This window comes from Castor canadensis, chromosome 4 (assembly GCF_047511655.1).
Source record: "Castor canadensis chromosome 4, mCasCan1.hap1v2, whole genome shotgun sequence".
Classification (NCBI taxonomy): Eukaryota; Metazoa; Chordata; class Mammalia; order Rodentia; family Castoridae; genus Castor; species Castor canadensis.
The window spans coordinates 21489452-21512299 of NC_133389.1; the positions used below are offsets into that span (position 1 = coordinate 21489452).

The 22848-nt window shown below is 37.5% G+C and overlaps 1 protein-coding gene across 13 annotated transcripts in view; it reads left to right on the forward strand.

The window, feature by feature from the left end:
- Positions 1-290: 290 nt before the first annotated feature.
- Tcf4 (transcription factor 4) overlaps positions 291-22848 on the forward strand; it is a 331562-nt gene continuing 309004 nt past the window's right edge. For 7 of the 13 annotated variants that reach the window (XM_074069758.1, XM_074069761.1, XM_074069760.1 and 4 more), the window contains exons 1-3: positions 1974-2124; positions 3059-3150; positions 4791-4863. In XM_074069758.1, the coding sequence (XP_073925859.1) occupies positions 3079-3150; positions 4791-4863 (145 nt within the window). In that variant the 5' untranslated portion in view covers positions 1974-2124; positions 3059-3078. Of the gene's footprint in view, positions 815-1973; positions 2125-3058; positions 3151-4320; positions 4343-4790; positions 4864-22848 lie in introns of those variants that run through there. The other 6 variants (XM_074069767.1, XM_074069773.1, XM_074069759.1 and 3 more) reach the window with 5 other exon arrangements.

The window sequence follows — 22848 nt, forward strand, 5'->3', positions numbered from 1 at the left end:
CTGCCTACGGAACCGGGACAAGTGGAGGCGCGCACGGAGACGCGGCCTAAGGTCGACCCCAGTCTCAGGAACCCCAACGGTGCCACTCCACGCGCGACGCCCGTCGGAGCCTCGCCACCCGTCTCCGACCCCGGACGAGGCGTGGCCTGCGAGCGCCGCCATCTTGGTCGCCTCTCTAGGCGCTCTGTTTACCACTCTATGGTCGCCCGCTCCCGCCCCGCCCCTCCCCAGTCATTGTCTGGAGGAGCAGCCGCGGCCGCAGCGCCTTCTCGTTATAAACCCGCAGTGCCCGGATGTGAATGGATTACAATGTATCTTTCAGGGAAACCTATTATTATCAATGTGACTCCGCGGGGGAGTCCATGGTGGTGATGATGAGAAGGAGGAGGATGATGACGAGACGCCTCTAAACTTGGAACAAGTTTAAGACTTTATAAGAGGAGAAGAAAAAAAAACCAAAACAAAATAACCAACAAGATTTGAGGAACAATTATAACTATTCTGTGTTGATTTTTTTTTTTTTATAAACAATCAGAAAAAGTTGTTGGATTTTTTTTTTGTCAGTGCTCTGGTTTTTTTTTTTTTGGGGGGGAGGGAATTTTATCACAGTTCTATGGTGGAATAATGCAAACACCAGAGCCAGGTGTATAATCTTGTAATCTGTGGAGATCCCTGGAGCAGCACTGAGTACCACTTAAAATACTTTTTTTGGGGCACACATATGTGAGATACTAAGTCCTTGCAGAAGATTTTTGTCTCTCTTTTTAAAGTCTCTTTCCTTGGAATATTGTGAGCATATTTGTGGCCATTTAAGGTAACGTTACCATTTGCTGTCAGAGTAAACTGTTTGTAATTTAATTGAATTTTAAAAATGTCGATCCCAATGTTTTACTAAAACAAAAGGAGCAGTCTATTAAATAATTGTCAATGGGAAAAAGTGTGTGCATGCATTTTGTGTATGTACTCGCACATCCAGCAATACCAGGATTTGTAGAATTTTTTTTTAAAAAACACACCTTAAAGTAGCGTATGTTGCATATACTGGATAAAGCACGCATGTTATTACGAAGCGTTAGAATTATGGAGCTTAATTTTTATCCTAAAAAGTGATGTGAGGAGTGTGTCTTAAGAGTATGCAGGGCCTGTAATGGTAAATGTTGAATTAGAAACTTAGAGCGCTGGCGAGCGCGGACTTCAAGTGTTTAGGAACTCAAGTGTGAAAACAAAACAACATCCATCCCCATTATTGCTTCCCCCCTCATTTTTTTAAATGAAGTTTGCAGCTATACGATTCTGTGACTTTAGAGGGTGAGGGGAAAAAAAAAAGTATGCAATTCAGGTTTCGCCCCCAACGCCAAACTACCAAACCGAAAAGTCTTCTCCCAGCAAAATGTGACTTGGTTTATGTATGGAAAAGAAAAATATTGTTCCTCCTGGCAAAGTCTTTTTGCCTCACGTGTATTTGCAGCCTAGTATAAACTTGCTTTGCCGTGTGTGGATGTGTGAGTGAGAGGGAAGGAGAGAGTAAGAGCAAAGAAGTGAGAGGGGATGTAAACTCGAATAAATTCCAAAGTGCCTCGGATGGATGGATGAAACCGGCAAAAAAAAAATCTGAAGTGTTCAGGCTTCAGATTGTAACTGACGATCAGGGGCAAAAAAGAAAAAAAAATGAGGTGCTCGATGAATTTTCGTTTGTATTTTTTGGCGAGGCGGGGGAGGTGTTGAGATTTTTTTTTTCCTTGGGGTGTGTGTGCGTGTGTGTGTGTGTGTCGGGGGGTGGGGGTGCATCCCAGGCAGCCCGACCCGCGGAGAGAGGAGAGCGCCGGAGCCCCCCCACCCATTTCTTTGCTGAACTTGCAATTCCGTGCGCCTCGGCGTGTTCCCCCTCCCCCCTTCCCTCCGTCCCCTCCCCTCCCCGGAGAAGAGAGTTGGTGTTAAGAGTCAGGGATCTTGGCTGTGTGTCTGCGGATCGGTAGTGGCGGTGGTGGCGGCGGCGGCGGCGGGGAAGCCGGAGCGGGCGCGGGCGCCGGCGGAGGCGGAGGCGGAGGTGGCCGAGCCGGGCTCAGACATGACCGCCGCCTGGGCGCCGGCGGTGCACCGACGGCCCCTTCTCGAGCGCGGGCGGTAGGTACCGGCCCGGCTGGGCGGGCTGGCGGGGGCTGCGCCCGGGGCGGCGCGGGGTCGGCGCGGGGCCGGGAACTCGGGCTCGGCGGCCCCGCACGCGGCTCCGCGCCCCCCTCCCGCGCCTCTCCGCGTCTCCCGCGCCGCGGGCTCGGCTCGGGCGCTCCCGGAGAGACACCCCTTCCCCTCCCGCGCCGCGCCCCCACCCGCGCGGCCCCCGCCCCCTCCCCAGCCCGGTCCGAGGGACCGGGGACTTTGCCAAGGGCCTGACTTTAATTTTTACAGCCCTTTCTTTCACAAATTAGGGTGCTGCACAATTACAGGACGCGACCCTCTACTCTTGCGCGTCCCCCCCTGCCCCCACCCCTCCCACTCCTCTCCTCCACCGACCGTGTCACCCCTCCCCCTTTGGACGTGTTTTCACTCCGGAGACGCTCATCTTTAATTTCTTTATAGCTACTTTGAAATGCAAGGGGAGTGGTGCGGGTGTGAGTGTGCGAGTGTGTGAGGGGGTGGGGTGCAGGGTGGGGGGAAAGTTGAGACCGGGTGGTTCTGAGTAGTTTCTCTTTTCTCTCTGATCCATTCATTTCTCGCTCTACCTCCTGTTGCATAAAATGATGCGCTGAAGAGCGGCTTTTTTTTTTTTTCCCCCTTCTTCCCGGATTTGGTTTTCTAGTGGATGTTACCAGTTTGATCGTCTCTTTGGAAATATAATATCGCCTTTTTTTTTTTTTTTTTTGCTATTGCTGCCTATTCCATCTTCAAAACAAAACAAAACAAAACCCAACAACTCTCCCATCCCTCCCTCCTGGCCACATTAATCCCACCCGCCCCCCGCATCCCCCTCCCCAACCCCCCCAGTCTCCAAAAATCCGATTGTGTTTGCTCCAAGGATTGGGACTGGATTTTCTGATTGCGGTTATTTCCATGTTTCTAGGTTTGTGTGATTTTGCTAAAATGCATCACCAACAGCGAATGGCTGCCTTAGGGACGGACAAAGAGCTGAGTGATTTACTGGATTTCAGTGCGGTAAGAAAGAACGGTGGAAACTAACAACAGCTGTGAAAAAAAAAAAACCAAAAAACAAAAACAAAAAGCAAAACCTCCAAACACTTCAGATAGAAATTAATAGTAATCTAAAGGACCGGAATAATTTTTAATTGGCTGAATTCTTGGCAAATATGAAGGTGCTTTTGGCAAGTTTTTAACTAATTTTGGGGTGTGATGGAAGATTCAGGCTTTTTTTTTTACTTGCCTTGAATTTCCTTACCTACCAATTCCCCAAAATAATGGAATCTCATTCCAGTGGAAAGGAAAAATAGACACCCCCTAAAACTGTCAATCAGCCCTAAAACTTGGCCAGATATGAACACTGAGACTCCTAATACTTTGTGTACTATTCTCCATCGTTATTATTTTCTGGTAATGGAAAAACAGAAAATAGGAGACCTAGTTGTGTCTTTGAAGTTCTGAAGTGATGATGCTGTGATTATTAGTAGGACCTGTCCTCCCAGCTCCCTCTTCTGGGATTCTGAAAACTCCTATGGATATGCTGAGCATACATTCTTTAAAACCCTTTGGACTATTTTTGTAGATTTCCTGGTCCTGAGCTCAGCACAAAGAGGAACTTAGACACTTGTGGAGTTTTAAGACTGCTTGGTCCTTCTCCATCCCCTCTGCTTCCCATTCCTAACCAACTTCCAAACATGTCAGGGGAATGAATTCATTTTTAATGCCAGATGAGTTTGGTGTAAGATGCATTTGTAAAGCAAAATAAAAAGAATCCATGTCCACAAAACACAAGATCCAAACTGCCTTCTAAGTGGGGCTGTTTCATGCTGCTGCTGCCGCGCCACTGCCACCGCCACTGCTGCTCCTCTTCTTTTGGAGAAATGGCTTTCGGAAGTTTTGCCAGGAAGCTTAGCTGTAGGCAGCTTTGCAGCCCCCTTTCTGCTTGCTGTACTTTTTCCATTTGTTCCTTTGCTTTTTGCAGGCTCTGACTCAGGGAAGGTATGCATTATCCACTAAATACGTGGAAAAGAGGGAAACCAATTAGGATTGAAATAAATATTGGAGAGAGAGGGAGTGAAAGAGTGAGAGTGAGACAGGAGAGAGAGAGGAGAGAGAGAGAGAGCGAGAGAGAGAGAGAGAGAGAGAGAGAGAGAGAGAGACTTGCCTCAAATTGCTCTCATGTTAGAGACGAAATGAGAATTTAGTGCAGGTGGCACTTTTATTTTTATTTGGGTTCACATATGACAGGCAGATCCTATACGGGATGAAAATGGACACTGCCACATTTATGGCCAAGGTTTTCAGAACAAAACAAACAACTTTTTTCTTCTCTGTTGTCAAACTAGCATTTTATAGAAAGGCTGCTGACCTCCAGCCTGAATGTTGATAACGTATGGGGACTGTGTTTGTTCAGAATGCAGTAGTTCTGCTTGGCAATCTAAGTCACCCCGGGAGAGAGAAAGAAGGAACATGGTGATGGGGAGGGGGGTTGTAATTTGTTGCCTGGTTTAGTTTTAACTTGGATGGCAATGTATTTTACCAAATAAACCCTTAGCATAAACACTAAAGTTATTTGATAAAAGTGTGAAAGATCTTTGATGAACTCTGAAGGCACAAATGTCTTCTTTTCAACTGTGGCATTTCTTTGTTTCTTTCAGATGTTTTCACCTCCTGTGAGCAGTGGGAAAAATGGACCAACTTCTTTGGCGAGTGGACATTTTACTGGCTCAAGTATGTAAAGTCTTTTCTTGGTATGAAGTTGAATGTTCTTAGCTGTTTATTTGCTCATTATGTATTTTTGGTTCTGTTGCAGTGTTTGAAAGAAGTCATTGAATTTTAGCCTGTAATGGTCTAGTTATCTGTCAGTAATATAACTTACACAAAATGTTATCTTTTGCAATTATAATTAGACCTTTCTCTAAATCAAGAAAACTGTCTCAAAATTCCATCAGTTAATTTAAAAGTGATTTTCTAAAATAGTTGTAATCAAACATGTGAAGATAAAGCTAATGTTATCATGGAGAATAAATCAATATGCCCTATTTTAAAATAGAGGGGAAAAGTCTAGCTTTCATAAAAAGGGGAAATCCCTTGAAATTAATATCAGTTATTAAGTACCACTTACTTTTAACCCTTTTCAAGAAATGAGCACTTAATTTTGCAGAGATGCTATATAGTAAATTATAGCTGCAAGGAACCTCGTGTTAATCTGTGAGACTAAATATGAAGTCATTTATATTTAAACTATCTTTTTTGATGCCTTAGCTGTTTCTTTTCTTTCAGTGTTTTCCTGTGCAGTGAATTTTTGTTATATTTGAAGTTGCAAATTTGGAAGGATTTTTAACATTTTATAAATGAAAGATCTTTGGGTGCTGCTTTTTAAAAAGACGTTAGCGGTATTCACAAAGGAATCTGTGTGCACAATGATTATCTAGCATCTAAAGAGAATGTTCAGTGCAGGGTTGTTTGAATGTCTCTTATTAAAAATGAAGACAGAAAATATGATGTTCATTTAAAATATGTATATATTTTTTTGCTCAGCAGATTTTAAATAAGGAGTTATACATTGTTTCCTGCTGTCCTTTAGCTACAAGGGTAAAAATCTATCTATGCCTGTTAAGCAACTGTTGGATTTTAGGAGTCTGGTAATGGTGTATAATAATTAGGCAGAGTACTGTTCTTAAGTCAGACTGGTAAATGTTGACATCTTTTAGTTGGGAGATGCCAGTGGAATTGTCTGTCAACTAAGAATATAATTTCTCATCTTTTAGTTTTCATCTGGTGCTATAGCAATGAAAGAAATCTGTTCACTTCTATGATTTGTATAATTGGTATATTTTTGTAAAATTGATAGCTTTTAAAACTTGCTCATTTCCAAACAAATTACTTCTACTGGCTCCCGTAAATTAAGGGAATTTTTGTCTCTTTAATTTGATTTACAAAATATGAAATGCCTCCTATAGTTATATTTTAACATTTTTAATGTCCATTTTGGTTAACGGTACTATTGACAATATGTTTGTTTTCTTGCCTGGACTGTTAGTTTCCATTTAGGGCTTAATTTTTTGGTGTGGTAGTTAGTATTGTGTATTTTAAAATTTTGTATGGTATTCTTAATACACCTTTTAAGACAAAAATATTAATATGGATATTTGAAGTAAAGATGGATATACGTCTTTCTTGTAGGAAAATTAATTTTACTGCTAGATTCTATCAAAACACTACCTTTATCTCTGACAGTTGTTTTCCTTCATGTTGTAGTTAAGAAATGTGTATGTAGTTTAAATCTGAAAGTAGATGTCAGGCAAGCACAGATGGACTACTTTCAAAGTCAGTGTAAAATACTTGTTTTCACTGTTGTAAAAATGGGCACATTTGGAATAATTTAATGTATTACTTTAGAGATGGTTTAATAAATTAAGGTGAATTAGAAGTAAGAAATATGTTAAATTTAAAAAGACAGCTGTATATCTGGCCCATTTTCTATGTTTTCATTCAGATAAAAGTCCCTGATATAATGTTTACATATTTATAGAGAGTATAGAATGATTAAGTTTATTAGAGCATATATTAATGCTAAGTAATCATATACCAGAATTTTTATATTTCTTAAGACAATGTTATATATATATGTTTACTTCATTCATACTGAACTGTGTTACGATATTTGTAATGAATATGCAAAGATTATTTTCAAAGTGTTGAACTTTAAAGTTCCATTGTACCAGTGGTGTAATTTCCAGGACCAGATGTTTACTGTAAGGGTAGGGGGTGCAGAGGCTTCTTTATTCTGCCTGCCTGATTGGAAATGCAGGGCATTCATTGAGTGCAGTGGGATGGCAACTATAATATATAGGATGCAGATTGGTGTGTTAGCTTTCTCCATCTATTAAGACATACTGGAACACAGGGCTATTAATGATGAAAATGGCTTATATTTCTATTCAATAAAAGACATAAATCTCTTTGAAAGCATAACAATTTTTAAACAAAATTATGAAAACTACATTTTATCTGGAAGGGTGAACTAAGAAAGTTTGGATGGAGAACTTGTTTTCCAAAGTTACTTCAAGTTAATATCCATTGTCCTGAGTAGACTCAGGTGTCACTTTCATGGGTCACTTTATGAGACTTGGATCTGGGAAAGAAAAAAAACTGACTTATAAGTGAACGATTTCCATTTGAAAAATGAGTTATATATATATTTTTCAAACTGAGGCCTGGTGATATTTCATGCTTAAAGTTCTCAGTAGCTTTTGATTCCATTAATACATGATGCTCCATCGTGATTTGCAATGTGAGAATGAAAATAAAGTGTGGCCATATTCTCTTTAATCTTTCATTTCACAAACATGGCTTTTTCTACCACCTTAAGAAATAGGGAGGCTGCTGGGGAGAACGGAATGTAACCTGAGCCACAGCCTGACATTCCCAGGGAGCATTTTTCACATGAAAGGCTTTTGTCAACCCAGGAAAGGACCTGCAGTTTTTGTTTGATGTTTGCAGGTGTTCAGCAGAAAGCAGTAAAACAATTCAGCCATGATGGTCCAGAGCCTCCATGACCTTAGCAGGGAGAATTGGTAGGCTCTGGAATTATTTTTACGAAATAGTTATAACCTACATGGTTATATGTACAAAGAGATTTAATATCCGTTATATCATTGATCTTAAAACAAGCTAAAAGCATCACACATGCCTAGATGATTGGGAAATTGTTCTCATTAAAAAGTAGGATGACAAAGTTACCTAGAGAAAAAGTAAGTTCTTTAAGGCTCTTTAGTTTTAATGAGTAGAGGCTTACTTTTCTCCTGTCACGTATGTATGGCTTATTTGGTTACTGCTGAGACTTTGCGAGCAGAAGATAAACATACTGGTGTTGGCATCTTTTGAAAAAGTAGTTTTAAAGTTGGCCTACTAAAACTGTGTATACTAAAGAACTTGATAGCGCATCCCTGGGCACATCTGTTACCCGTATTTATAGCTAGTCTATGGAATCCTACATCTCTCTCTCTCAGAGTTTAAAAGTTGAGCTTTTTTCCCAGTAGCTGTTTAGTTTTCCTTAGGTGTTCAGCAGTTGTTAAAGATTGCCTAACACACGGGTATGGCCAATTGAGAGCAGCTGTAAAACATATCACACCTCCCTTGTCGGTCAGTTCTGGAAGAGAGAAAACATTTCTTGGCATTCGTGTTAGGTTAGCTAACTTATATCCATGTGACACCACAACCACACGTCAATTAAGTATATTCATGAGGAAAAAAATACCAATCCAATGGGTAGTTTTGTGTGATAGAGAAAATTCAAGTGATCAGTATCCTGCTTTAATTTCCATCGGTATCATTTGGAATTCACAGTGATGGTTCAAACAAATAAAATAAAGGTCTCCTCTTGAAGGTGTTTGCTGAGAACAACTTTCCGTCTCCCTCTTTCTCCCCCAACCCCCATATTTTAAAAGTCTAATTGTTGTACGGTTCACAATGGGTGTGTAACTTTTGTAAAGGGCAGAGCAACTTAACAGATTTTTTAAAAGTACAATGGGGTCAAACCTATATGTTAAAACCATAGTATTTTGGGGCTAGAAACTCCTTAGAAACACTGTTCAGAGCCTCTAGTGTTCAGCCAAAGAATGCTGACTCTCAAGTTAAGGAGTTTCTAAATTATGCCTTTATTTGTTCTTCTAGAAAAACATGTTTTGAGTTGTTAATACTCTGTGGCCTACAAATTCTTTATTGGAAATAACATGGGTTTCACCGCTGTTTTCTTGTCATTTGTTCTACATAATGGGGTGTTAGGATTTGTGTGCTGGTATTTGTGCCTGTTAGTGCTACTGTATGTATACGTGTCCTCTGAATGCTTTTCTCAGGTTTGGAGCTGAATTTTGGCTTATTGGTCATTCTGTCTTCCCTGGTCTCCCTGGACATATTTGCGAGATGTTGGACAGAATAATAGAGTATAAGTGAGAATGATTGACAGAATTAAAGTGCTTAATGCACCAGGTAGTATGCTCTACACTGTATATTTATTGTAGTATATTCCTCTCAGGAATCTAATATGATGCAAAAATTACTGTGCCCAATTCATAGATGAGGAAACTGAGACACAGATGCTTGCTCACAGGCAGCTGGTAATGAAGTTAGGTAGATCTGCCTAGCCCAAAGTCCTTACAGATCTTTTCATTCACACACACATCAGAAAATAATACTCATTATTTTCCTACCTTAGTACCCAATTCTAATTGGATAATTAGAGTAATTCATAATTAAGAGTAATCTAAACTCTTAATTATGGTGGATTTCATTGTGACTTTAGTAGATCTTTCTTGTCTTACCATTATTTTTAAAAAGAGAATACAGTAAACATTTTAAAAGTTGTACTTTAATCCACTGACAATCTTTGTGGGGGCCAATGAAGGCTATTTTATTTTCTATTATTATTATTATTATTGTTTTGGTGGTTCTGGGGTTTGAACTCAGGGCCTCTTGCTTGCTAGGCAGGTGCTCTATCCCTTTGGTCATACTCTCAGTCTTTCAATTATTTTTATGTTTATGATCAGAAGTTCAAGTGACCAAGCCTGACCTATTAATATCTGAAAAATAAGGATCTCCTACCTTTAAGTATAAAAAAAGTATGCAGTTCAATGTTAATCTTTAAAACAGAATATTCCATTTCAAAGATTATCTTAAATTTGATCTATATCACTAAAATAAGCAGTGTGGAAGTTTTGATATGTCTATTACTAGACATGTGCTTAAAATGTTAGTTTTCTAAATTCAGAAGAAGCAGTACTCTGTTTGACACTGACTTAAGTAAATAAAATGCATTAAACAAGCGTGAGGATCCAAGAACTATTGAGACTGAAATGCTTAGCATTTTGACAGCATCAGCAAATTATCCTTACCCTACTATTGTAATGAGGAAATCACTTAAATAACAGATGAACAGCGAAGTCATATAAACATATATAATAGAACTATGTAATGAAAGTTTATGCTGTTAATTGCTCGAATCTGTCTTAAATGCTTAGAATCATGGAGCAGTAAAGACTCTCATATAAACAGTTTTGTTTTGAGCTTAAAATTATTCCTTTTTGCTTTCATCTGCTATGGTAAACAAAGTAATTTTGTAAGCTTTACAGATCAAACATTTACTCCTAATGGTAAACTACATTTTATATTGGAAGTCTGCAACCTTGTCCAAGGCATGGAGTTGAGTCCTGGTGGCCTCAGGCCTGTGATTTTCAAGATGTAGAATTATGGTGCTATTTAAGATCGGTTCCCATAAGCCAAGATAACAGATCTTAAGTTGCCTAATAAGGAACATGGTGTGTTGTGAAATGTTCTTTAGTTTATAAGTCTTGAACCAAAATGTTCTTGGCCAAACCTTTCCAATCTATATGTATGTTGGTTAAATCAGATCTTGTACAGACATCAAACTGAGGCTAGGTAGGGAACAGAAAAATCTCCCTTTCCTTAGTTTGTGTATTTTATGAGCTATTTTTTATGACCAGGTGTTCTTCCAAGTTAATTAGATAGTGCTAAATATTAGAGAAAGGAAAGTACATTACAGGTGTTTTATTCTTAAAAGGTTATTTTTGTTACTGGTTTCTTAGCCTGATTAAAATTTCCAAAATTGGCCACCAAATTTATAAGTTTATGAGTGAATTATACTTTTTCTAAATGTGTGAACCTATTTAGACTCAGTATAAATCATTGTACATGGGTTTCAGGTGGATACTTTTGAATCTAACTCTCTTTATGCTTAGGAGAGAAAAATAAGAGAATTAGCAATTTAATCTTTAAAGAAAATTGGTTAGCACTTTGTTATAAGTAATATATATATATGTGTATATATACATACATGTATTTATTTATATTATACTCTCAGGAATAGCAAAAGTGTTAAAAAGGTTGTCATGTTTACTTTCATTTCAAAAACAAATAAAGGCCCAGTTAATCAGCATATCAAATACCCAGGTGTGTTTAAAATCAGTTTATGTGGATGAATTTCAGGGCTGTAAAAAAGTATTTAAAGGTGCAGCTACACAATTGTTCATTGGATGGTTTTGTACTTTTGTGTGACAATTAAGATTTAATGAATGATTTTCCAGACTCCCATTGGTAGCAATGATTCTGTGTAGTTTATTAACTGCAGTTCGTTGTCAGATGTGCTTGCATTGGTTTGTTTTGTGACATATGCAGCAGTGTTTGTGCTATACTTTGTGAAGGATCTGTTTCATTTACTGATGCTGATATTGTCCCTAAAAACTTTTGCTTATAAATTTTCATGTACTAGAATGCCTTTCTGAACCCTTCTTGTCGAATTACAAAATTCATCACCTTTTCTGCTGTAAAAATTTTGCATTCAGATTCTCAGGAAGTCCCAAAGAAATTGTACCATATTTGTTTTATAAGTAAATCATTTATAGAAATTTAGATTTACAAGAGAGTTTGAGGATGCTCTATTATTTTTAAGATAAGGAGCCAAGGTTTAGAAAGGTCAAAATCTTTTCCCCAAATCATAGAGTTAGTTATGGTTATCATAGGACACAAATATACATGTCCTAACCCTCTGGTTACAAAGCCCATGCTGCTTTTAATTAAGGCTTGGATTCCATCTGTTGGTATCAACTGTATGTTTGTTAAGAAGAAAACTGGTATAATCTGCCATTTCTGAAAAATAATAAAAACTGAGATTGAGAGAGATGGCCATCGTAATCCAGCTCAGTTGTCATCACAAGTTCTAATTTGACTTAGGGCAGTTGACGAATAACTGTTAAAATGTATTGTGTTATTAAAAATAACAAAGTAAGACCCATGATTAAATATCAGGGCCGTAATTTAATCTCTGGGGTTCTGGTGCTGTTCATAAACCATGTGGCTTTTTTCTGTAACAGATGACGTCAAAATACAGCTTGATTGAATTATGGCCCCGGTTACAGGGCACCTGCTTAGGCCTCTTCATGGCATGTCAGCATTTCCATTACTAACTTTTTTTTTCTCTGACATTTTTAACATTGAATAGTTAAACTGTGCTGATGGTTGACATATAAACTTTCACTCCCTTGGGAACAGACTATTTTCTCAATAAAACGGAGAAGGTGGTGACAAACCTCATTATGGAATCCCTTTTAGAATATCCTTCCTTGCTTTAATCTTCCATTAATTTAGACATTGCCTTTTGTGGTACTTAGCTGAATTGCAAGGCATCCAAATGGAAGGTTTTTAATCTCAAATTTCCCAAGCCAAGACTTAACTACAAAGAATTTAAAGGACTGTTAAATTAAGAAAAAGATGTAGCATCTATGGAGGATGGTCGAAATTATAGCTCTGGACAATTCAGTTTTCATATTCTGTGAACTGTTGAAGAATAAGACATGAAAAAATATGCAAATTGACATACTTTTTCTGTAATTGCCTTTATCTTCATTCACTTAAGATGAGTAGAAATTGATAATGAATGGTTAGAAAGGTGTATTTGTTTATATTGTTAAGCGATTGCAGCATAGCTTCAGTTTTGCCCCTTGGGTTGTAATATGTTGAAAATGGAGATAAGATGTTATTTATATCGAGTTGGCTGGCTGTTTATCACCTATTGTGATTCTGGCCGATAACACATCTAGTATGTTTTTTAGCACATGCTGAGGTCATAACCCTGTGTTAGCAATTATAGGACATAAAGGGCTTTGTGGTAGAAAGATTTGTTAGAGGGCATATAGTGTAACAAGAAAGAATAGGAAAGTAGTAGTTAACATACAGCATTTGGAAGACATAATCATGGTGTCTGAGTTTAGGTAAATGAAAACTTCTTGCCAGGGAAAATTACTGATGAAAGGTTCATAGACAGATTGACTGATCCTCCTTGAAAGGGGTCAAATTTGACATGAGTGTACTGGGACTGAGCAGGTATTCAGATCCCTGTGAACCAGGGCAGAGGAAAGAAAGTTGGGGGGGGTGGGGTAGATTAAAGAGACCATCCAAAAAAAGACTGACAGTCCAGGTTGGTTCTCTGTTCTCTCAGTTGCTTGGTAGTGCCGTCAACTCTAGCCTAGGCACCTGTGATGCTGGGATCCCCAGGCAAACATCTCTATTTTGGATGCAAGTCTTTTTCTTTCTTGATTTTGGATTTCCTTGGGCATGTTACAGATTATAATCCAATTCCTTCTAAAAGTATATATTTTTAACGGTAACACTGGGAGCAGCAACTGAGGTTTTTGTGTTCCCACTTTCAAATTCTTTCTGTTACATCATTCAGCAATGGAAATTTTCTTGATCCAAAAGGATAGCTACTTTGGAGAAAATTATTTAACCAAAGTCTGAAAATCTGAGCCTTTTTTTTTGCAATGTTTGCTGCTAAGAAGCTGATTCATATTTATAAAGTGTTTAGAACCTTAACGCCTGCTTTCCGCCCCACCCACTAATATTGGGAATTGAACTCAGGACCTTATGTATGCTAGCAAGGCATTCTACCAGTAAGCCACATCCCTCGTCCTTTAAAAATATTGTTTACTTTGAGATAGTTTCTGTGTTGCCCAGGCTGACCTTGAACTTGTGATCTTACTGCTTCAGCCTCCTGAGTAGTTTGGGATTGCAGGTATGAATCACCGTGCCTGGAAAGCCTGTGTCTTAAAACTGAAAAAGTAAGTTGAAATTCAGCAGCACAGTTCAAGACAGGTTTTTTGTTTTTCAGAAAGAAACACTACTATATTTAAATCATTTTAAGATTATAAAAATTCATTGTAATTTTTTTATCACTGACATCATCATTGCTGATGCTACATTTTTTTTTTGTTGTTGTTGTTTCCAAAGTTAGCGGGGAAATGTGGTAGTTACTATTGCTATGTAACAATTCAGGAATGAATTTCAGAAACTGTCTCAAGATAATGTGATCTTAGCCACAACTTAAGTGATGTTTATTAAAAATATGGCATGTCCATATTCACCTTTGAATGACATCTGTCACAATTACAACATGAGCAGGAAAAAAAATCTGTCTATGATTATACCCTATGCTCTCCCCAAGTATTGGGGAATTGAGATGAAAGTACTTTCTACAATTTTCAAGTATTTCAATGTAGCATGTAATTCCAGTTATAGTGAGGGCACAAATTCAAATGATGCTAGATACTGGGTTAGGGAGAATTTATTAGTAATGCTACAGAGTCAACAAGATTTTTACTGCAAAGAGACTGTTCTAGACACTTTAAAAATTTCTGTTGAAATCTTATGTATTCTTCATCTTCAACCCTTATTTTTCACTTTCCAAAATATTAAATGGTTCTTATTAGAAATACTTTGTTACACTATAACTTTAAGCTCAGAGAGGAAAAGGTTGGTCATCTGGTAGTAATCGTATTTCAAGATTGAATTTACACTTTCTGCATAACCCACTCATATAGTTTTGAAAAGGAAGACCAAACACTATCAGTTTTAGTGCTCGTTTGAATAATTGCTCTTTGTTGTGTCTCTTGACCATCATTGTCCACTAACTAGTGCCGCACACAGTTGAATGCCCTTCTGTTCTCATAGGGCTGTGATTCTGTGATTCTTTAATCTACTTACTTTTATCCCCCAGATTCATTTCTTCTGACATCTAATTTTCCCCTGATTTTATGAATGTTTTATTATTCTTTAATTTATCTTTTTGTTCCATGTGGAACTATTTCTTTTTCAGATGAAAGGTATGTTTGTAGTGTTTTCCTTGTGAGGACATTGTACATTTTAATTTTGGCAGAATTGGGTAAGAGATAGTCTGTGATGCTTTAAGACTTGACTATTAAAGGAATCTTGAAAGGATCAGTAAAGTGAAAGAGGATGCATGCATAGCAAGTTATTTTTTTCATTGTGAACATATTTCATTGGAGTGATGATAAAATTACTAAGAATGGTGAATTTTCCATTTCTTAGTTGCTCATTTATTCATTGATTCTGTAAAAGATTTTTTTTTTTGGAGAGGCCAGATACAAGTTGCCATGGTAGATAATGTGGTGGTATAAAGAATAACAAATGTCCCTGGCTGTGGTGGTACTCACCTGTAATCGCAGCTATGCAGAAAGTGGAGGTAGGAGAATCAGGATTCCAGGCCAGGGAAAAGTGAGACCCTATTTGAAAGTCAGCTAAAGTAAAAAGGCCCAGAGGCTCAAGTGACAGAGCACTTATAAGGCCCTGATTTTAAACCCCAGTACCAACAACACAAAAAAACAAAACAGATGTCAACTTCATTGCAATTGGAGTACGAGGTTGCTGTTCAATAAAAGTTCTACCACAATTCAATAAGGAAGAGCTTTAAAATAAGTGATGTGGGAATATATAGGAAGACTTCTTCAAAAGACAGTTTCGAGACTGTAAAGTATTATTCTTATTGGAGACAGGTTTTGCTCTGTAGCCCAGCCTAGCCCAAGTCATGATCCTCCTGCCTCAGCCTCTCAAGTGCTGGCTTTTAAAATTATTCTTTTACTTTAAAAATTAAACAATTATTTATTGAGCATTGATCATGTTTTAGGTCACATGCTGGGTGCTGGAAATGAGTTGGTGAGCAAAATAGGTAGGATCCTGACTTGCCTAAGTGAAAGAGGCAGCATTAATGGGCTAATTGACCTAACTAATACCACGCTCTACGCTGAGCCCTGTGTGGCATAAGATGAGCTTGCAGTGGGGATAGCTATGCTAAGCCTAAATGATCAACAATTACCGAACACCAGTATCTAAGGACCCACTCTGACCTTTGCACCTCCCAGAATAGAATTGCAAGATCAATCTAACCATTTTCTCAGAAAACAAAAAGCAGTCAGGAGAGGCTACATAGAGGGACAGACCTTCACTGTACTTGGTGGATGAGGGAGGTTGAGTGGGTGCAGTGGGCTGGGGCCATGGCTCCATGCAGAGAGAGCAGGGTGTGGTAGTAGGAAGGAGAGTGTGAGCAGAGCTGCGGCTGAGAGGTAGGCAGGGGTTGAGCCCTAGGAGTTGTGTAGTATGCTGCTGACTGGTTCTGTGCCTGGGACATTCTGTAGCAGCCTGGAACCCAGACCCACAGGGCACTCTGTGGATGGCTCACAGCAGTGGCAAAGATCTACAGATGTTCAGGTAAGAGACAGGTTGCTGTTTCTACATGGTGGGTGGTGAAGGAAGTTGGATTGACCTCATTTGAAATCTGTGCTTTTAGCTCATCAGAGAGCACTCAGAGTGGGCACTTGGTTTTTTTGGTGAAGCTTTCTATAACTTTTTAATACTTGAAGATATACGACACAGCTGTGGGCTATATTGGCCCTGTCTTTTTAGATACTAAACACTGTACAAGTGCTTTTTGTTTTCTGAGAAAACTGTTAGATTGATTTTGCACTTCTGTCTGTGAGGGCGCAGAGGTCCAAGTGGGTCTTAGTGGATGGAGTTCACTAAGTGTGGTCGGTGTAGGCTTGTTAGAGCTTATACGCTTTCTACAGTAAATGTGGTGGTGCTTTATTGGGACCAGTTGACTCAAATTCATTCTCTCCCACAGTCAGGTAGCAGATAGCACAGCCATAAGATGTTATTAGTGTGTTTGTTGGTGAACTTGAGGAGGGTGGCTTGATTTATGTGATATTCTGTCTGGGATTACAGCATTATTATTTGATTATATATTTTTTTGAGGTAGCCCAAGGGGAAAATTTATCTCTTAACATTGATTAGAAATAAAAGGAAGGTTCTTCTTTTTTCCTAAACCTCAGGTAATATCCCACTTTCCTGTTTTCTAATGACCACCGCCTTCATTTCCTGTGATCCTTTCCCTCACATCCCACTCCATTTTCTCTCTTATTCACTATTGGGAATCATCTCACAGACCAGCATGCTGGTTAGTCCATTTCCATTAGGAAGAATTTCGCCATTGCATCAGCATAATTACTGTTCAAGTTCAAGAAAAAAAAATATTGCTTGTTTCTTCCTTTCCATCTTTGATTATGCCAGCTTGTTGGAGTGTTGAGTTGGTCCTGTGGGTATAGGCTGGACCCTAGTGCCTGTGCCAATTAGTGATACTTACCACCATCACTCTAGAGCTCTTTGTGTTCTTCATCACAAGGGTGCTGCAAAGGAGAGATGCCTAGAACCATCGGCAGCAAGCAAAAGTCCCTTTAAAATGTACTTGGTGCTGGTGAGCTAGTAGTGCTGAACTGATGTAAGTGGGCAGCACTCATGCCCTATTTCTGATTCCTGGAGAATTCCTATCTCCATACATGTGTGCTTTGGAGAACCTTAGTTAAAAACAGTATAAAACATATTACCTTTCAATTTGGGGGAGAACATACAGAGAGCTTCAATAGTGTCTACAATGCTTTTTTGAGGCAGGGTCTCACTATGTACCTCTGACTGGCCTTGAACTCAAGATTCTGTCTCAGTCAGCCTCCTGAGTGCTGGGATCACAGATGGGCACCACCACACCCAGCTTTTTTTTTTTTTTTTTAAATGAAAAATATGGTAGAAGGTTAGGTTGACAAAGGTCAGGATAGGTCAGTAGCTATTATAATCATATTTGCTTTCTATTTCTTATGTTGAAAATGTTTCATAAGTAAAAAAAACCCAAAATATAATGACCACAAAACTCTCCTTCTCGTTCACATTTCTTCTGTTCGCTGCTCTCTTTCTTGCCTTCCTTCATAGCAAGACCCTTGTTGTGTTTCCTATATAGGCTACTTCTGTCTGCTGTTTTCCCAGATGCTTTGTATTTTCTATTGAACCCTAATGAGGTGCAGGTTGGGCACACTTAGTCTGAAAATGTGAAATAAAAAATGCTCCAAAATACAAAACTTTTTGAGCAATGAGGAAATTTCCACATCTGACCTCATATGTTGGGAGCAGTCAAAATGTAGATGCACTAAAAGTATTGTATAAAATGACCTTCTGGTGTTGGGTGCCTGTGAAACAAGTGAATTTCGAAGTTTGGTTTTAAACTTGTGTCCCATCCCCAAGATATGTATCTCATTTTTGTATCTACACATATTCTAGAATCTTAAAAAAAATGTGAATTCAAAACACTTTCTGGTCTCAATCATTTTATATAAGGAGCACTCACCTATTTATAAAACATATATTAACATGTAGTAGTTGCAGCTACAAAATAATATATGTGGCATATGTAATTTTTGAAGCATAATAATGAAATGACTATTCCTGAAGCTACTGATGAAAAGAAAATGTTGGCCTTGCTTGTTTTAGAAGATTAGGAAAATGGTATCGTGTGGCTTGTACTACTTGCTTTTTCACTTCATGCATTTTTAAGATTCATGTTGATACAGATGGAATTAACCCATTTTCACTGTGGTGAATATATCACAGCTTATTTATACATGTTCCAGGTGATAAAACTCTGGATTGATACCCTTTTTTGGAACTGCAGTTATGTTGATGCACACGTGTACGACCTTCTCTGGAGGGTAAAAGTGTTGGGTTATTTCTGTTAGTAGAAGTTGTGTGGTAGTCCAACAAAGCAAGATTGTTTTCCAAAGTCTGTGCTCCTACCTGCAGCATGAAAGATTACTATAGGTGCATATCTTTACCTACTTTTGATGTAAATTTCTTAATTTGTATCACACTAACAGGTATAAAATGTAAAATGTTTCTCAGTGTGACCTTAATTTATATTTCCTTGATAGTGAGGTTAAACTATATCATTCAGGTTTTTCTTCAGTGAAATCTTCTGATTCCCTGTTTTCTGTTAGGTTGCTATTTCTTATTCTTACTGATTTGTAGGTATGGTATATTTTTGGATAATAATTCTTTCTCAGTCATATATTCTGCAGATACTTTATTTTATGACCTGTCTTTTCACTTTCTTTATAGCATCTTCTGATCAAATGTCTGTAAATGAATGTAGTCATGTTACAATTTTTCCTTTATGTTTTTATGATATGTGTTGTGGTTGGACAGTCATCTCTATCCCAAAGCCATCCACACATCACCTTACATATTCTGAAATCGACCTCATTTGCCTTTCACATTCAAGTTTTTGATATGATTGGGATTGATTTTGTGTGGAGTGGGGAGAAGGATTCCAATTTAATTTTTCCATAAAACCCTAGATAACCATTTGTGTTAGGGTCATTTATTGAAAATTCCACCCTTCCCATAGTCATGGGTAATGTTACGACTGAAAGAGTTTAACTTCTGGTTTTGTGAGGTCTGTCATTTTGGGTTCACTAACCTGTAGGACAGTTCATCTACCCTTGCTTCGGGGCATTAGAAGTGAATTACTTTGTCTGGTAGGTCTTAAAGTCCTTCTACTTTGTCCTGTCCCATTCATATATATTTTACTTTTGGCTACTTTTGGGCCTTTGTTATTCCATTTGAACTTAAAATTGGGGTCATCAAGGTGTTTGATAAAATCTGCAGGCATTTTTATTGGATCATCACAAAATGAGATCAGTTTGCAGAGAGTCATTACATTTTTTGTCATGATTATCTTTACTCACAAACATGTGCATTTTTTGGTCTTTGATATCTCAAAATAATTTTTTTTATCATTTTAAAGTCATATTTTTATAATTACAGTTTTGTCATTTTCTCCATGAGATTGTGGGTATCTTTATTTTTCTGTTTATATTGTTAATGGTATTTTGGTTTAAATATTCAAATTGTTGGCATATAGAAATTCAATTAATTTTTGTGTATTAATTTTCACATTTTTAGTCATATTGCTAAATTTCTTGTTCTAAAAAGAATCTGTACTTTCTGTAGAGTTTCCCTCTAAATTGTTATAGCATGTATGACTAAAGTTAATTCTGCTGTTTCTCATTTCAAACCCTATACCTGGCTTTTTTTTTTTTCCTATCTTACTGCACCATCTGGGATCTCAAGCACACCATTCAGTAGAAAAGGCAGTAGCGGACATGCTGATTTTCCCTCTGAATACTGATGCTGTAGATACTTGATTAAGGAAGTTCCTTGTGTACATTTTTTGCCAAGACTTTTTATCACGAACAAGTATTGACTTTTAACAAATGCTTTTTCTACATTTAGTTAAATCACAACTTACCTCCTTTAATCTATTAATGTGAGTGACATTCATTTGTGTATTTCCCTATGATAAGTCACCTTTGCATTTTTTGGATAAAAGTAATGGTGTGTGTTTATTACCCTTTTAAAAACAGTATCCTAGACTCAGTTGTGTTTGTGTGTATGTGTGTGTGTGTGTGTGTGTATGTATGTATTTATATGTATTACATATACATACATGTATATGTGTATTTATATATGTATATACATATATATGTATATATAGTGTTTTTACATTTATGTTTACAACTAATAGTATACATATATATATGTATATATATATATGTATATAGCATGTGAGTTTTTTTTTCCCACTTTGGTACTGAGGTTTGAACTCAGGGCCGTGAGCTTGCTAGGCAGGCGCTCTACCACTTGAGCCATGTACTTGGCCCCTCCTGTGGTTTTGGCAAAAGGCATCTGTGTAACTAGCTATCTGGCCTGCTGTGAGAAGATTTTAAGTTACTGATACAGTTTTTGAATATTACAATGTGGAGAATGAGAATGTAACTTTTTTCACAGATGCTTTAAAATCATATATGTAAACAAACATGTATGTAAATTTGTATGCCAGTTTTCTATATTTGTGTAAAATTTTAAATTTGTCATAAAGTTTTTCATGATATTTTACTAGCATTTTAATCTCTGCTGTGATGTATCATTCTTCATTTCTGATCTTTTCTCCTTTTCTTTGATCAAGCTAACTAAAAGTTTTTCTCATTTATGTCCTTTCAAAGAATCAACTTTTGCCTTTGTGGAATTTTTTTTGTGGGTTTTTTTCTATGTTAATTTCTTATCTTTATTATTTCCTGTGTTCTATTTACTTTGGCTTATTCTGATTTTTTTTCTAACTTCATTTGACCACTTAGTGCATTAAATTTTCATCATTTCTTTTTATAATGTAAGAATAGGAGGCCATAGAAGGCTCTTAAGTTCTCCTGTTACTTTATTCCACAGGCTTTAATTTGGAACATTTTCATCATTTTAGATTTATAACTGTTGTAAAATTTCCTTTATGATTTTTTTCTCTGACCCTTGCAATATTTATTGCTGCCTTGGAAATTTTACAAATGAATGTGTTATTCTTTTTTTTATTACTGACTTCTGTCATAATTTAATTGTTGTTAGAGAACGCTTCTGTGTTAACAGTTCTTTGATACTTGTCAAGATAAGCTTTAATGTCAATTTTGTTTATCATTTTCCACAAGTGTTTCATTGTGTGCTTGGGAAGAATATGCATTCTCTTTATTTTTGAGTTGAGGAGTCTATATGTGTCCAGAAATTCAAGCTTATTCATTGTGCCTTAAAATCTTCTATTCCTTTGCTAAGTTTTTTTTTATCTGCCTGACATTTAGGTCATTGAGAGAAATGGTTGAACTAATCTATAATGGTGAATTTACAAATTTCTCCTTATGTTTCTGTTTTGGCCTTATACAGATTGAAATTACATCATTGCATAAATTTGTGTTTAGAATAACTATGTCTTTCTGGTTAATTAAAGTTTCTCTTTAGTTTGTATGTGGTTACCTTCTTTCTGTGTCCCTTGTCTTAAAATTTATTCTCTCTCTCTCTCTGTCTTTTGGTGGAACTGGGGTCTGAAGTCAGGGTTTTTGTAGGTGCACTACTGCTTGAGCCATGCTTCCAGTTCATTTTGCTATGGTTGTTTTGGAGATGGAAGTCTGGTAAACCATTTGCCTAGGTTGGCCTTGAACTACAGTCCACCCCGTCTCAGCCTCCCAAATAGCTAGGATGTCCGGTGGGAGTTACCAGTGCCTGGCTATTTTGTCTCATTTTGGTGTAATTATCCTACTTTGTTTTTGGTTGGTGTTTGAATGATGTATCCGTTCTTTTTTTTTAACCTTTATTTTCAACCATTCCATGTTAATGTTTTAGATACACCAGCTATAGCTGGATCTTAGTTTTCATTGAATCAGATAATGTCAACTGATTTATGTTTTCATTTTTTCACTTTCATTGTAAATAGACAACAATGCCAAATGTGTCCCTTGGAGTCATGCATCAGAAACTCTGTGATCGCTGTCATCTGAAGTCTTGCTTTCCGTTGTATCGTTTCTTCTGTGCTACTTTATTTTTTCTCCTCTCTTTAAAGAAATTGTTAATGCTTTGGTGTTTCTTACTTCATTTTCTACTCCCATATTTTGGAACTTACTTCTGTTCTTTTGGTTATTATCTGTAAGCTTTTGGTATGCAGAATTTCCTGACAAAGTCTAACTTTGAATCTTAATTCCCTTTTCACAGAGAGAGGACCTCTGGTGAGGGCCATAAAGTACTTCTTCTCCTATCACTCCTCCTGCTGCTTGGAAGTATTTTCATTTTGATCTTACAATTATTTTTCCAAGTTAGATGTCAGTATTTTATAGCCAGCATTTAGATTCACAGGTTTACTATTTTGTCTGTTTAACACGCTTTCTTGCCCCTCAGACTTTCTTTATGGGATTGATTTTCTGTTTTGTGAAGTATATCCTCTAGGAGTTTTGTTGGTATAGGAAAGTTGGAGGTCAATTCTTACATTTTTATTTACCCTAAATGTTCTTTTTTTTTTTTTTCGAAATGTAAGATTGCAGAATCAGCCATTCCAGTTGACATTTGTTTTCTGTTATTTTTGCAATTATTTCATTCTACTGTTTTCTGAATTTCAGCATAGGTTGTGAGAAGTCTGGCACCCATTTGCTTGCCCTCTTA